This window comes from Rhinolophus ferrumequinum, chromosome 16 (genome assembly GCF_004115265.2).
Source record: "Rhinolophus ferrumequinum isolate MPI-CBG mRhiFer1 chromosome 16, mRhiFer1_v1.p, whole genome shotgun sequence".
Classification (NCBI taxonomy): domain Eukaryota; kingdom Metazoa; phylum Chordata; class Mammalia; order Chiroptera; family Rhinolophidae; genus Rhinolophus; species Rhinolophus ferrumequinum.
In genome coordinates, this window is record NC_046299.1 from 10,150,910 (window position 1) to 10,167,396 (window position 16,487).

Here is a 16,487-nt window from a genome sequence, read left to right on the forward strand (position 1 = left end):
TTAACTTGTGGTTCCAGGGAGGTATTTTCCTAATCATCATAAAAAGTAGCATATATCTTTTCATTAACCAGTCCTTTCCTTCAACGAGGCCCAAACATTCTTCTCCCAAACTCAAAAGGGAGAATTTCCGTTATTTTCTACTCTTTTGGTAATGAGGACAAGGTCACTTTGTCTTTTTCCTTTAGGGGAACAATCTATGTCCTTGTTGTGACAGCTAGAGAAAGTGGAATAAAAGGATGTTTTTTTCCAGAATGAGTGTGGAAAGAACATTTTGGCGACCATATCCGCAACTGTTTATTCATTCATTTAACACACTTTTTCTGAGCAGTTGCTATGAGCCAGACACTAGCCTAGCCACTGGGGCCACAGAGATGAGCAAGACATGGGCTCTACTCTCCAGAAGTGCACAGTATGTTAAGACCTAGATAAAGCAAAAGAAAATTCCATTGTGATATGACAAGAGTGATGAGAATGAGAAAGGCCTGTGTACAACGCTTTCTCTAACCCAGACGGATTGGGGCAGTGGTCGGGGGTGGCTTGGCAGAACAGTGTTGATATTGGTGACCTAATACCAATCATGGTTATCTTTCTTGGAATGAATAAATGGAGGGCACGAGAAGTTTGGGCTGCAGCCTGAGATTAGCTGAAGGCCACTTGCTTTGCAATTCTGAGCAGGCCATTGCAAGGCTCACATGAAATTCCTTCTGGGCCTCTGGGCCTGAGATCTTAGGATATTTCACTCCCTGTAGGACAAGGGCAGATCAGTCCTTAGACAGGGGTCAGGAAACCAGCAGGTCCACTGGAGAGTTCCTGGTTCTAATGTCCCTGAGCCAGTAAATCCCTGTGTGCCTTGAGGAAAGCTTCTTACCCACAGGCAACTGTCTCAGCTTCCTGTTTGGAAAAGAAGTGACAAGGCTCGAGACTTCCTCTCCGTGTGGCTAGAAGACTTGGAAATGGGGCTGCTGTGTTGGGCCTCCGCTCGGTGTGAGGGAAACAGTAAGTAACGTGTTGTTAGAAACATGCCTAAAATGCCAGTATGAAGAATGACTGGACTCATAGAGATTCATGGAGATAAAAATTACAAAGTGTCCTAGCATCGTTTACATTGAGGGAAAAGGCAAAACGACACCTATAAGGCGGTCCTCTCTTAAGATGAAAATTAAGCCACATGTTAAAAAGAAAACATACAAACTGTAGACACAGGTTAATACAGTAGAAGTTAACTCTTTCCATCTGATAAAGAAAACTGTTTTCAAAATCGTACCAAGCTATTTGACACCCAACAATAAGAAACTGAAATCTGCGTCACTCTTACAAGTGGTCAAGATTTCTTCGTAATGAATAGCTAAACCCCATTTCAGGTCGATGGAGGTCTGATAAGTGTCTTAACCACTGTGGTCACCCTTATTATTCATAGTCAGCTTTAAAAGAGAAAAAGTTATACGTTAACTCCCTCCTCACAGCTAATGCTTTAAGGTAGATGCTATGATTCTCATTTTACTGATAGATGTGGAAACTGAGGTATAAAAAAGTTAAGCGACTTGTCTAGCGACAAAGGATTCGTGATGATTAAGACGCGTGCTCTACCCTCCAAGACCATAAGTGACAGACCAGGAGTTTAATCCCATGTCCCAGTGGCTCCAGAGCCTATGCCATTAACCATTAGAGCAGGGGTTTTCTGACCAGGGGTGATTTTGGCCCCCAGGGGACACTTGGCAATGTCAGGAGACATTTTTGGTTGTCACATCTAAGTGGGTGCCTTCCTCCCGCGAGCTGGGTGGGAGGAGAGGAGCAAACAGAACCCAGAAAAAAAAAGAGAATACAGTGGGCCAGTCCCCAAGGTGGTGATCGTCAATGCAGGGGCAGAACCCAGGAAACCTGCTCAGACAAGAGAGCAGAGGGTACACGTGCATCAAAGGAGAGCATCGCTGGTAGGCCTGGGAACAGTGTTTGGAGACATTTCACTGAAGGCTAACGGCCCATACTTCCCCAGGCGCTGACCCAGACCACCTGCTTAGCAGCATCTCCTACGGTATTTCCCCGAAAATAAGACCGGGTCTTATATTAAGTTTTGCTTCAAAAGACGCATTAGGGCTTATGTTCAGGGGATATCATCATGAAAACTCATGCTAAGGCTTATTTTCCAGTGGGGTCATACTTTCGGGGAAACACGGTATTAAGTCCTGTCGAGCACCTGATGCTTCATCCAACAAATACTGCAGGAGGTGGGACAGCATTGTGTTAAAAATGGAGACTCGACAGTCAGCTCTGGGGTTTTAAATCTTGGCTTCCTCCCTTCCCAGTTGCGAGAATTTGGGCAAATTACTAAACCTCCATAAGCCTCAGTATTGCACATATGAAATGGGAATGAGAAATTAAAAGTAGTTCCTGTCTCCCAGGGTTGTATGAAGATCAAATTAGATACTACATTCAGCCCAGAGCTTGGCCGCAGAATAAGTTCTCAATAAATGTTGGCTGTCAATGACAACAAACCAAAGGGACAAAGGTCACCTGTTATTTCTATCTGCCATCTTCACCATCATATTCCCCATTCCTCCCTCAAGGACTGAATGCATCTGTTCTGATAGCGTTTATGACACTTTTCTTGGTCTCTCTTCCTCTAAACTCTCATAGCTTACCTGGATTTCCCTTTTATTTAATATAACGAACACTTATAGTACTCACTATACGCCTGCAGAATGTGCTAACTGCTTTTAAAATATTAACTCATTTATTTCTCACAACAACCCTTGGGGGAGGTATTCATATCATTCCCACTTTACAGATGGAAAAACACCCAAGAGAGCTGAGTACTAAGTGGCAGAGCTGGTGTCGGAACCCAGACTGTCCACACTTAACCATTAAGCCTCTTTCATGCCCCTTAAAATGATAGATCTTGGGTTTTTTTTCTTTCTTTCTTTCTTTCTTTTTTTTTTTAGTAATCTTTACTCATTTCTCCCTGGATACCCATGGAGCTCCTTGGGAACAGGGCCTGTGTGACCCACTCAATATATACTTATTAACTAATTAAAATCACATTATTAATTGATGCAAATTCATCCAACCTCAGAAGGCTCTACCTGGGACCCAAATAGGAAAGGAAATGCATTTACTCCAGAGGATCAGGTGGGCTCAGGGTGGGGAGGATGCAGGAACTGCCCTCTAACTTGAAAGGCAGCAGTAGGACGATGCACTTAGTGGAAAACAGAAAGTCAGGTTACCTGTGAGCCTAACTAAACAGGCCGCGGCCAATAAGACGACTAATGAAAGCATCTCAACTCTAAAACTGAAACCAGGATGAGTAAGGTTAATCATGGGGGAACTCCACACTGTTCCGTTTGGATTGCACTGTGCTTTACAGTGAAGTTTAGTTATGACTCAAACTGCCTACATGTGGGGAACTCAACTAAATATGTATAAAACAGGAGGGAGAGAAGTGCCCTCCAAAACAGGAGAAAACGAGAGGTGGCCAGCAAAGGACTAGGGACCTAAGAAACATGAAAAGAGAAGGCTACCCTTCGGCTTTTCCTGGCTCAAGCCATGGTAGCTCAGTATTTAAAAACTGCAGCATGAGGGGAAAGATGAGAGGACAAGAGGGTACGTAATATCCGCTCACAAAGTGGCTGGTGAAATGGTGTTAAGGCTGAACTCCAAGCCAGCCCCCAACACTGACCTGCCAGGTGTGAGGAAGTTCTGGCTGCGCCGGTCCTGCCTTTGCTTCCAGCCACCGAGGAGACTTTGGGAAGGGCTGTCCATCTCTAAACTTCTGTTTTCTTGTCTACAAAATCAGTGGGCTAGAATGCAGCAGGATTTTTGTTTTTATTGTTGGTCCCTATTTCTTCTTCTTTTTAAAATTGAGGTAACAGTCACATGACAAAATTAATCATTTTAGAGTGTACAATCCAATGATATTAAGTACATTCACAATGTTGTAGAACCACCACCGAGTTCCAAAACATTTAGTCATCCCCCCACCCCACTCTTTCACCTCCCCCACCCCCCCCAAAACCCTGCACCTATTAAGCTGTCAGTCTCTCTGCCCCACCTCCCTGCAGCACTTGGCAACCATCAGTTTGCTTTCTGTTGCTATGGATTTACCTATTCTACATATTTCATATGAAAGGAATCATATAACGTGATCTTTTGGGTCTGGTTTTTTTCACTTAGCATATTTTTCAGGTTCATCTATATTACAGTGTATATCAATCCTTCAGCCCTTTTTATAGCTGAATAGTATTCTATTATAAACTGCAGTATGATTTTGAGCTCCAACATTATGATCCACTTTCCTTTTCAAACATCTGTTCAACAAACACATAATGAGCACCAATTAAACACAGTGCACATACTAAGGGGGAAATGGTCGAGAAATTGCTTCTTTTCTTAAAATACATTTTTTAACTGAAGTATAACAAGTGTTCACAAAGTGAATACAACTATTAACTTTAAGCCAGGTCAACAAATAGAATATTACATATACCCCTTTCTTATCCCATCATTAACTTCCCCCAAATTCTCTATTTCTCAAGGTAACCACCATTCTGACTTCAAACACTACACATTAATTTTTCCTGTTTTTGAACTTCATATAAATGGAAGCACAAAGTGTCTACTTTTTCACATCTGGCTACTTTCATTCAATGTTATATTTGTGAGACTCACATACATTGTTGCATGTGGTTGCAGTGCATTCATTCTCATTGTTGTACAGTGTTGTTAATATCACAATTTATCCATCCATTCCGTGGTTGATGAGCACTTGGGTAGTTTTATCATTGTGCCATTATAATAGCATTGCTATGAACAATCTAGTCTATCTTTTGATAAGCTGACGTACACATATCTTTTGGGCATATGCCTAGGACTGGAATTATTTGAGCCATATATTCAGCTTTACTAAATACTGACACAGAATTTTCCAAAATGGTCAGACCACTTTACATTCTCACCCCTTGCTTCAAAGGCAGTCCTTCCAAAGCACAGGACTGTACGGTACCCAGGGCTGTACTAGTGGTACATGAGAGGATTTTAGGAAATGCACAGCTGGGGCGGTGAGGTGGCAGTGGGAGGTAATAAGCAAAATAAATAACAGCAAGTCCCAAAGTGAGAAAATTATTGTTCTTTCAACGCTCTTTAAATCCTTCTGATTACATCAAAGTGAAGTCTCCTTTGATGCTAGGATGTTGCTAACCATCTTTCTCATGCTCCCTTTTTTCACCCTCCCTCTCCCTTCTCTTTCCCCTTCCCTCCCGCCTTTCCTACCCTCTCCCTCCCTCTTTTCCTCTCCCCCCTCACATTCTTCTTTTTTAACAAAAAGACTCAAGAGTTTCAGCAGACAACTGTACCTAGCTGACACTTAATAACATTTTGTTTTAATGTATTTATTTTAATGATTTTCTACTTGTAGCAAGTTATAAGTTTTTTCCATTTACGTTAACATTTTCTTTCAAATAAATTCACTTAAGTTTTTAAAAAAGTTAGTCAACTTAAAGAAAATAGTAAACAATATGCAGGTGATATGCAGATTCAACAAACTAAGTTGGTAATGGAATGATTGATGTTTGGAAAATACCCATTTAGAGCCTGCAATTTGTCACATTTGCTGTTAAGGACACTGATTTTTATCTGTTTGATGAGCTTGCTGCGAAGTACCACGCTCACTAGTGAGCACTTGGTTTCACAAATAGACAGAAAACAGATTTTTAATTTGTCCCAATTCTCCCAGTTTGGGAAGAGAGGCCAAAATGGAAGCCCATTTTCAGGACACCAATGCCTTGATGTGCCTGACCCATTTGGCTTATTAACGGACTTAAAATTGCATTAAATTAATTCCGTATCATGCAGGCTCTACCTGAGGCCGAAATAGGAAAGAGGTCCTTTTTAAAGAACCCGCAGAATCAGTAATCCACACAGATTGATAAAACATGAGTAGCAAACATGGAAATAAGTATCTAGTTCCCCACCTGGATTAGTCCTTTTAAGGTTGGGGCGACAATTAGAGACAAAGTGTTGCTTTCTCAAGTATTCAGCTACTCAGAAGACTTAACGGGAACTTGCCTCCTCACAAAACGGACGGAGGGACCCAACAGAGACGTTTACTCGCGGAGGGTCCCTAAAAGGCGGGAAGGCGGTGAGTCTCTCTCGCCTGGGCCCTGGCCCTGGCCCCGCCCCTGGCCTGGGCCCGCCCCGCCCCGCCCCGCTAGACGAGGCCCCGCCCTTTCCTGCCCCGCCTCCCTCCTGCCCTGCCTCCTCTGCTGCCCCGTGTTCCCCGCGGCTCCAGCGTGTACTGAAGATGGCGGCTGCGGCGGGAAGGTTGCTCCGTGCTTCGGTGAGTGGCTGCGGGCTGGGAACGGGCGGAGACACTGGGGTGGCTCTGAGAACGTGCTTCTCAGACAGAATCCCACTCCCTTACGGCCTGGGGCACTTTCGCCCTCGGAGGGTGTCAGCTAGTAAAGGACCTAGAGGCCTCCTCCTGTACGGAAGGCTTTCTGCACCTGCGCAGAACCGCCCTCCCGGCCCCCACATTGCGGTCCTCTCCCTTAATCCTTCGTTGCTCGGAGTCGCAGTTCCCCAGTTCTCTCTCCATCCAAGCACGTGGTTCCCGTCCTTAAAGCGGGCTACCTGTCCCTGGTCCCGGTTCTGTAAGACTGTGACCTTGGAAAGTGACTTCGCCTTTCCGAATCTCAGTTCACTTTGCTCACCTTACGGTAGAAAAAATGATGCGTCCATCAAGGCATGGCTGTGAGCATCCACTAGATGCTGCATGGAAACCAAAGTGCCAAAGTAACCAAAGTGCTAAAATACAAAAGGCGCTTTTCTCCTCCCACCCCCAGGCCTGCCCCCGTGCTTTTCTCTTGGTGGGTTTCATCGCAGGCTCTTCTTCCTGAGTCATGCTGGACACTAAAGTTGAGCAAACATTTTCCTTGCGCCCTTTCCAAACTTTCCTAGAGGATGAACTTTGCTCTACTTGTTTGCTTGTCTGTGGGGCTGGAAGGGCCTTGTCTTTTCGAAGGAAAACCTTGACATAGACTGCTCAGCAGATTGTCCTGGCAAAAGGCATAAATACATGGGGCCTGGCCAATTCTTCTTGGTATTTGAATCCTCTGTGTTGGTCTTAAGAGTATGGAGTCTTTTTTTTTTTTTTTTTTTTAAGAGTATGGAGTCTTGATGGTCTTATAATTACCCTCCGCCTTGCAGTCTTTTTTAATTAATATATTTTCATATAAAAGTTATATACTGAAGATACACACCATGATGATTTGACATATACCTTATGAAATAATTACTAAAACTAATTCGTGTCTCTTCACAGTTACCTTTTTGTGTGTGATGAGTGTACCTGAGATCTATTCTCTTAGCATATTCCCAGTGTTCAGGACCATATTATTATTTAGTGTAGTCATCATGTTGTACATTAGATCTCTAGACTTGTTCATCCTACATAACTGCAACTTTGTATCCTGTGACCAATATCCTCACCCACCCCCACCCCCCACTCCCCCCAGTCTTGAAGGAGAAGGAAGCAGAAGGGAATGTTAAGAACTTGGAGGCCCAATCCATACTCTTAGAGCTTGGTGTTTAGAATTTGGTTCACAGGAACAAGGACATCTGAGGCCACCATTGGCTTTTACCCTTTCAGCAAAGCCAGCCTTTAGCCACCATTGTGGGACTACTTCCTAATAAAAAGTGTTTCTCTTACCAGGTTGCCCGACATGTGAGCGCCATTCCTTGGGGCGTCTCTGGGTCTGCAGCCCTTAGACCTGCTGCTTCTCGAAGAACGTGCTTGACAAATGTATTGTGGGCTGGTGCCAGTCAAGCAAAATCTGCCTTTAGCACCAGTAAGTATCATGCCTTGTTTTGACCCAGGTAATGGAAACATGAATCGTCATCTCTGGACAGGGGCTCTCCAGATTAAGACTCACCTGGGGAGCTTTTAAAAGCATGCCACTGCCCCAGTCCCATCCCAGATAACTTAAGTCAATCTCTGGGTGAGACCAGGACTTCAGTATTTTTTTATATCTCACCAAGTCATTCTAATGTGCAGCCAGGGCTGAGAATCAGTAAAGCAAACTGCCCTTGTGTCATATTTCCTTGTTGGTTACCAGAGGTTTGAATCCTAGGTGTTGAGAGACTTGGGTGGGAGACCCAACTCAGATGCCTTCTGTGGCATGAAGGGGTGTGTGGCACGTGGCACTGGTGGGCAGCCTCTGGCTTCTGGGAACTCTGGCTTCTGGATTTCAACCTGTGTGCTGGCTCCAGTTCGTCACATTAGACCATGGACTCCTCTGTGATCTGAGTGAGGTTTAGCTATTTTTGGAAATTTATACTCCGTTTTTTAGAATGTGGGCTTTGCTAAGATCAGCCTCAGATAAAGAATGGTATTTGAAAATACCTCCTTTAGATTTGTCCCACCTTTTAAGAAGCATGTATTTAACACGTAATGGTTTGAATAATATACTTTAGCAAAACCTTTGTTTATGGGTGAAATGTTCTAAAACAATTTCAAAATTTTGCCATCCTGGACCTTTAAAAAAATTTCTAGTAGTGATTTGATGCCACAGATACAAAATTTTCCTTGTCACCTGTCCCAAACCCCTCACTCCCAAGAGTTCCTATTGTTTCTGAGGCCCAGACATTTGGATACCTGATCTCCTTTGTCCCTCATCCCAGGTAGAAGCAAGTCCTCCAGTTCTAACACATCTCTTGCATCCTTTCCTTTCTGCCCTGTTTTCTTTGCCACACGCCCTCCTCCATACCTCTTATTTAGATAACTGAAATCACCTCCGGACATCATTCTCCCCTCCTCCTGCTCCCCTTACCCTCCCCTGCCAGACTAATCTTCCTAAGAACAGCCGACTCATCTTCTATGTGAAAACCCCCAGCGACTCCTTTATCTCTTCTCTTTAAAACAAACTCATCAGCCTGATATTTAGGGGCCTTCACAGCATGGCCTTCACGCATTCTGGCCTTATCTACCACTTTTCCTTCCACACATACCTACTCTGTTCTGATCAAACTGTGCCATGGGCTTTCCCCACACCTGCCCTCTTCTTTCCTCCATGCCAAGTGCCCTGTCCTGTCTGGACTTGGAAAAATCTGAACCGTATTTAGAATCCATGTCCAGTCTCATGTCTTCCTTAATTCCATCTTAATTCCACCCCTACCATGTTCTGTCATCTTGTTAGTTTCCATAACACTTTCAATTGAATTTGTGCATCATCTAGAACTATGGAAGGAAAATAATTAACCTAAGATGTGCAGTTGAACTGAAGCTTTTAATTAATTTATACTACTAATTAATTATTGTGAGAGTTTTAAATAAAATCAAATAGGTGCTTGATTTAGCAAATGATGAACTTTATACCCTTGTGGTTTTTTTCAGGTTCCTCATACCATGCTCCTGCTGTCACCCAGCACGCACCCTATTTTAAGGGTACAGCCGTTGTCAAAGGAGAGTTCAAAGAACTAAGCCTTGATGACTTTAAGGGGAAATATTTGGTGCTCTTCTTCTATCCTTTGGACTTGTGAGTTCAGTTTCTGTGATGCTTTAATGTCCTTCTAAGAGCAAAGATCCCTGTTTCCACTGACATTGCCTGTCTCTAGATGGGCTCCTTGTCAAGCGAAGGATGGGTTCTTTCTGAGCTTTTATCACTGATGGGTTTGTTGATGCAGCCTGCATCTGTAGCTAATTTACAAGTGACAAACAAATTTAGAGGATGGAGTGGTATTCTTCTTAATGTGGTAGGATTTTAATAGGACTCTGTTTCAAGTACTCTGGAGCAGTGGTTCCTATAAGCCAGTCTATGGGGAAGTTGTCACTGATCTGGAGGAAAATGAGAAAAGTAAAGATAATAAAATGAGTTTTCTGTTGAAGCTGCTTTATTTAAATAAAATGCTTCTTTATTCTTAGAATATATCTCTTCCCCCATTACCCCCATTCTTTAAATAAGATTCTTAAATAGAAAGGTGAGTGTGTGAGGATAGTTAGCTGTTTTGCCTTTTTCACCTTTAAGCAAATAGAACTAGTTTTTAGACTACCTGTTGTTCAAATTTTAAATCATTGTTTTTAAATTCTCTGATGAGCATTTCTGCCCTTTTTCTCTAGCACCTTTGTGTGTCCTACAGAAATTATCGCTTTTAGTGACAAAGCCAATGAATTTCATGACGTGAATTGTGAAGTTGTTGGAGTGTCCGTGGATTCCCACTTCACCCATCTGGCCTGGGTAAACACTCCGAGGAAGGTACGGACACCATTGGCCTGCTTTGGCACTTAGGATCTTCAGAACTGAAAAGGTCCCATAAAAGACTAACCCAGAAGCTGTCAAAGCGTGACTAGTCTGAAATGGGCTATTTGTAGGTGCTAACCCACTAGCAGATTCTGTTACGCTCTGTCCATATGTCCCTTGGCATTGCATGTATTTTTACTCCCTCCTGTACTTGTATTTTCCAAGGTACAAACACAAACGAAGAGCAGGCCCAGACAGGCAGCGGCACAGCGGGGATCTGTTGCCCCTCCCCTTGCCAGTATCCTGTAGACCCCATGTACCCTGCGTGGTTTGTGGGATGGTGGTTAGGTTCTGACTTCAGTGTTTGGCATGATCCGTGTTCTTGCCTAAAAACTTGCCTGGAAGAATCAAGCTATGATTCTGGAAGTGAGCTGGAAATCAAAATTTCCAGCTCTGCTGCTGGACTAATAATAATAATTCTTCAGAGTATTTTTTAATACTCTTCCATTTTTGTGCTGCAGAAGTTAATCTTCTACTGAAAGACTACTTCAAGAATTAGAACAAGAAAGGTCACTAGTACTAGCTGGGTTTAAATCTTGCCCCTGTGCCTTCCTAGCTGTGACCTGGAGCAAGTTACTTAACCTTAATGTGCCTCAGTGTCCTCATCTATAAAATGGTGATGGTCATAGTATCTCCTTCAGGCTGGTTGGGAAGAGGGAGTGAATGAAGCTAAGGGCCACGCTGGGCATTGTTGGTGCTCATGACTGCTACTTATGCCACCATTTTGGTCTCAGACATCGTGTTACCTGGCCCAGAATGTTGTGAGAGCACAGATAACGACACCATGTTTGCGTTTTCATTAGAGTGGTGGTTTGGGCCACATGAACATCGCACTCTTGTCAGATTTGACTAAACAGATTTCCCGAGACTACGGTGTGCTGTTAGAAGGTCCTGGTCTTGCACTGAGGTAAGGACCATCCTGAGGAACAACACTGTTTTTCATGTTTAGCATCATCCCACTTTTTGGGGTATTTAGAGAGGCCTTGGTAAAGCATTTTGAAAACCCAAACTCCTTAATTTTGACCTTTTAGTAAGCACTGATCAATGCCTACTGCAAGGGTTGGCCGTCTTTCAGAAATGGCCTAGACATGTTTGCCCCCTGCACCTGTCTTTCTGAAGAAGGAGATCGTGCCCCGATGGGTTCACTGCTCCACTCTCCCTAACCACATGGGAGCCGCTGTCATGGGGGCACAGTCCTGGCATGTTTGGCGAAGGGGGGACTGACTATCAGGGTAGGAGACAATATCTTGCAGTGGGTAAGATCTCAGAAAGCTCTGGAATCAAAAACAGCCATAGTTCGATTTTATTTTATTTTTTAACTCATTTACTTCATAGACGTATGACTTTGGGCAAGTTATTTAACCTCTTTGAGTCCCAATTTTTTCATAACTAGAATGAGAACATACCTCACAGGTTGGTTGGGAAAACTAAATAAAATGAGGCAGCTAACATTTTTAGCACAAGCCCTGGTAGCTGTTATAACCCCGTCCCAGGATGTCATATCGGTCCTTCATTCTGAGGTGAGACCTTTATTCCTTTGAGTGTGAGAGCTTTCTGTCTTTCATTCACAGTCCCACATTCAAACACAGCCTTCCTGGGAGGGATGAGAACTTAGGCCTTAGAAGTGGCATCCTGATGACCTCTGAGTGGGGGTGAGATTGGGCTGCATTTTACCTCCAGGAAGCGGGCGAGGACCTCGCTTTGATGTGTCCCTCAGTTTTGCTGGGGGCTAGCTTGGACCCGCTCACCTGCCCTGTCTTGTAGCTGACCTCTGGCCTGCTTTCTTCTTGCATTCCACCTAGACTTTCAGCCCTGGGAGCCACCTTGGACCTTGGGCCTTTTGTGCTCCAAGGACATTACTGTTTTCTGTTAATAAACCAAAGCCTGCCTTTGACAGTGATGGTGAGGAAAGGAGAAAAAGAGTGCTGACTTTTTCCTCCTAGCATCCTTCCTTGTTGGGTCTTGCTAATTTGGCTGTTACCTCCATACTGATTTCACTATTAGGACTGACAAGGGAGAGGAGCCAAGTCTGGCTTGTAAGATAAGGCTTTCTTTCTGGAGTCTGGGCCCTGCTCTATCCTAGCTCTGCGTCTGCATTGTGGACTCCTGCTTGACTCCACTCTCCAGGAGCACGTGCCTCAAAGCTAGACTCCAAGGAACGTTCCTTTTTCCGGAGTGGTTAACACTTGAAATGTCACACCCTTTTAAGACAGACTGTTAAAACCTGTGCATATCTGCATATGTCCTGGTGACACCAGCGATCCTACAGAAGATGACTGCAGACCACAGGGTGGGTCATCTCATTATGGCTTGGTTTTTCCTTTCGATTTCCGCTCTGCATAGACTTAATTCTTTCTGCAGAGACTTTCCCATGGCATTTTTCCCCTCTTTGTGCAAGAACTCACTCATTTCATAAGTATTGACTGAATATAGATAAAACACATCTCTGTCCCTTCTCATTTGTCCATGGTTCCTTGCCAAGAGTTGACATAGCAGCACAAAGAATGCTTGCTAAATCACTAAGTAAAGAAGTCTCTCCCCTCTGTGACTTTTAGATACTGTGTGACATTTGGGTCACATTTATAAATGTTTTCCATGGTGGCCTGGTCTAGTCCTGCCTTTGTGAAAGGCTTTGTCAATAAGAGATAAGTTTTTTTTATAACAATGAAAACCCCGTTTTTAAGCGTATGTTAGAGCTTAATAAATGGTTTATTAAGGAGAATGAGAGACAGAAGAGAAGTTACACTCTTCTAGTTCTGGTACTGGTGAGATACTAATGGGGACCAATTCTGACGCAGAGGCCTCTTCATAATTGACCCCAATGGGGTCATCAAGCATTTGAGTGTGAATGATCTCCCTGTGGGCCGAAGTGTGGAGGAGACCCTCCGCCTGGTTAAGGCGTTCCAGTTCGTGGAAGTCCACGGAGAAGTCTGCCCGGCAAACTGGACGCCGGATTCTCCTACGGTACGTTTATTTTCCAAAAGCACTGGGACCCCAGCAGAGGGTCCCAGGTCCTCGCTGCCTAAAGGGCTCCTGGTTTGGAATATCCACAAAAGGAGCCCACCCTTGGAGGAAGGCTGCAGATGGTGTGCAAATGGGTGAAGCTGCTGAGCGGTGGGGAGTGGTGAGGGGTGGGAACGGGTCTGGCAGGCTGTTAATACAGCTTTCATCCTTGTATTTTAAAAGAAACGGACCCATCTTTAAAAAGTTAAAGAACTTGAGGTGAAAAATTGAGCTGTCAGCTCACTTTTGAGACTATTAAAGTGAGTTAGTTACCTAATGTTTTTGTATTTTCAGATCAAGCCACATCCGACTGCTTCCAAAGAATACTTTGAGAAGGTAAATCAGTAGCAGACCATCCCATGTGCACCGGCAGCTTCCCACAAGAACCACAGTTGGGACTCACTTGTAGCATTTCAAAGATGATTATTTATAGAAGCGAAAAACCAATTATGCTTGCATTCATAAATGTTACTCTAAATGTTTTGTTCGTGTAACATTGGCTTTTTAAACATGATTAGTTACTAACATGAATCCTTGACTGGTAACTTCTTGATGGCTAGCTAGTTTGTAGAATGCCTAGTTCACCCATTTCTTTGATCATGTCTTCAATGGGAAATACTCTTAGCGTTTCCGGAACTTTTGTGTGCACCAGAGTAGCACCTCAAGTATCGAAAGCCTCTGATCAAAGGTCCTGAACTTTTCTTCTTGAGTTTCTTTGTTTAAGCTGCATTTTCTTTTAAGGTAACACAGATCATAGTTTTACCTTCTTAGCATCAGCAGTCTAATTAATTCTTGGAGTGAGTGTATATGAGATTGAAACAAATGTGAATCATGTTTTTAAAAAAACACGGTGGCAAAGTGACTTAGCTGATCATGCATGTTCCTCTTCCCTGAAATTTACAGCTTATATAGTTATTTTACTTATTTTATTTGTTAGCTGACTTAGTATTTGCATATATTTCTAGATATTGGTTGAGTATAATTATAAAAGATATTTATTGAATCTAGGGATTGCATTTTGAAATCATTGTAATTCTTTGCCGAAGCGGTCAGTGTAAAGTATATAATAAAAATATTTTTAAATATTTGCATTTTTAACACCATTAATTGTTGGTTTAGTTTATGTCGTGGGGCTTTGGTTTTCCTTCTGATTTTATCAACAGACATTTATTGAGCATTTAACTCGGGGCCCATAAAGATGAGTAAGATGCTGGCTCCACACCCAAGGATCTCAGTTTGGGGGGCAAGAGAGAAATGGAAGCAATTATTCATTGTTTCAGTAAACCCTTGAGTGCCTACTACCATAGCCAGTGCTGTTGTGGATGCACAAGAGTGAACAAAAAGACAAACCTTTCCCTTCATGCACTTACATCCTAGAGGGAAAACACAATAAACAAAATACAATGTTTGGAAGGAAGATTAAGTGGAGTGGGACTAGAGCAGAGAGTTGCAGGTGTTCTAGATACAGGGTTGTCAGAGAATGCCTGGCGGGAGAGGCAGTCTCTCCAGGCCTATTTTCTCATCTGTAAAATGAAGGCAATAATTGTACTTCAGGGTTTTGATGAGGATCAAATGAGATAAAACACAAAGTGAGGGAGTTGGGGAGAGAGGTGATAAGGTTCTAGGCAAAGGCTCTGGTAAGTGCAAAGGCCCTGAGGCAAGTGTGTGTTGGGGCCAGATGAACAATTGAAGGAAGAGACTGGTAATGAGCCAGAGTGCCTTAGGGGAGAGCTGAGCACTTTGGGTTCTAATGTGATATGAGAAACATCAGGAAGAATTTGAGAAGAGTGAAATCAACTTATTCTAAGAGGAGCACTATCTCCTTTGTTTAGATTGTAAGGGTCCAGAGAGGGGAGCAGAAGTCACCTGTGCTGGATTTGTGACATACTTGATAGAGTCAACAGAATAATACAGGTGTGCTAAATACTGTGGTACAATAGATGTATTCCTGGGGCATAAGGGGAACACTGAGGTGAGGAGGGGTACCTTACCCAGCTGTGGGCATCAGGGAAGCCTTCCTGGAAGAGGAGATGAACTATTGAAGGCTATCAAAAAGTGAGCCAGGTGAGCTGAGCAAAAGGAGCTGCGAAGTCACATGGGCCTAAAGAAAACGAACTGGTTTCTTGTTCCTGTAGGGAGAGGCAAGCAGGGAATAGGCCAGCCCGGTGTTAGTGGCCCAAACTGAGCACTTCCAATGGACCCAGCACTGTTTTGGAGCTTTTACATGTTTTATGTCATTTGATCCTCAAGCAAACCATGAAATAGGTATAATTATTGTCCTCGTTTTATAGATGAGTAGACATACCTGGAGAGATTGACTTGACTAGGGTCACACTATGTAATGGGTATACTGAGTCCCAGAGCCAGGACTCCTGGGGCTCCCCTGAACATCCTAAACACCCGCACTGGCTTCCACCAACACACCCATCCCAGTGAGGATGAGGGAGTGGCAAGAAAAAGGAAGGTGCATTTCTTTTCTCTATAAATCGCCCCTACGTGATGTGGTATTCAACAGAAGGAGCTGGATTTTGTCTCAGCGCTGGAGAAAAACTGTTGGGCTGAGAGGTGGTGCACTGTCCGCAGGGCCAGCTTCACCGTGGGCGCAGAGCCGGGGGTTGGGTTTAATGCTCCAATGTCGACATTTCTCCATCTTTTTTCAATAAGGGGCGCCACATTTTCATTTTTCACTGGGCCACGAAAAGTATGTAGGCGGCCCTGACTATCTCCAATACCTGTACACTGGACTTGAGGGGATTTTCCAGGGTAATGTCCAAAAGCTTAGGTAGATGCTGGGTAGGAGGGTTCCCATAGGTGACCCCTCCCGCCCTGGAAGCGGCCCCGCTACTCTGAGGGGTGGAGCAGGATTGAAACGACCTGGTCTATGGGAGAGTTGGAGTCACAGGAACAGTGGGTGCGTGAGGTCTCGGGGGCGTAGAGGAGCGGGACCTGGAGGCTCTGGAAGGTGATGACACCGAGAAGCAGGCGCGCCGGGCCCCAGGAGGGGGAGCACCGGGTGCGGGGGGCCGGGCGTTTGCACTTGGTGACACCGAGCAGCGCGCATGCAGGAACCCGGGAGCGAAAACAGCGGACACTAGGCGCCCGGGGCGCTGGCGCGTGGTGACACAGGGCGGCGCGTGCGCAGGCCGGGGTATTGGGACCAGGGGGCGCGCGCGCGCGCCGGGGCGGGGCACGCCTCCC

The 16,487-nt window shown here is 44.3% G+C and overlaps 1 protein-coding gene across 1 annotated transcript; it reads left to right on the forward strand.

Moving 5' to 3' along the window:
* Nucleotides 1-6,229: 6,229 nt before the first annotated feature.
* PRDX3 (peroxiredoxin 3) lies at nt 6,230-14,392 on the forward strand. The gene is made up of 7 exons (XM_033131245.1): nt 6,230-6,328; nt 7,703-7,838; nt 9,383-9,524; nt 10,106-10,241; nt 11,090-11,193; nt 13,085-13,250; nt 13,584-14,392. The coding sequence occupies exons 1-7, from the start codon at nt 6,293-6,295 to the stop codon at nt 13,635-13,637; spliced, it is 774 nt and encodes a 257-aa protein (XP_032987136.1). The 5' UTR covers nt 6,230-6,292; the 3' UTR covers nt 13,638-14,392.
* The last annotated feature ends 2,095 nt before the right edge of the window (nt 14,393-16,487 follow it).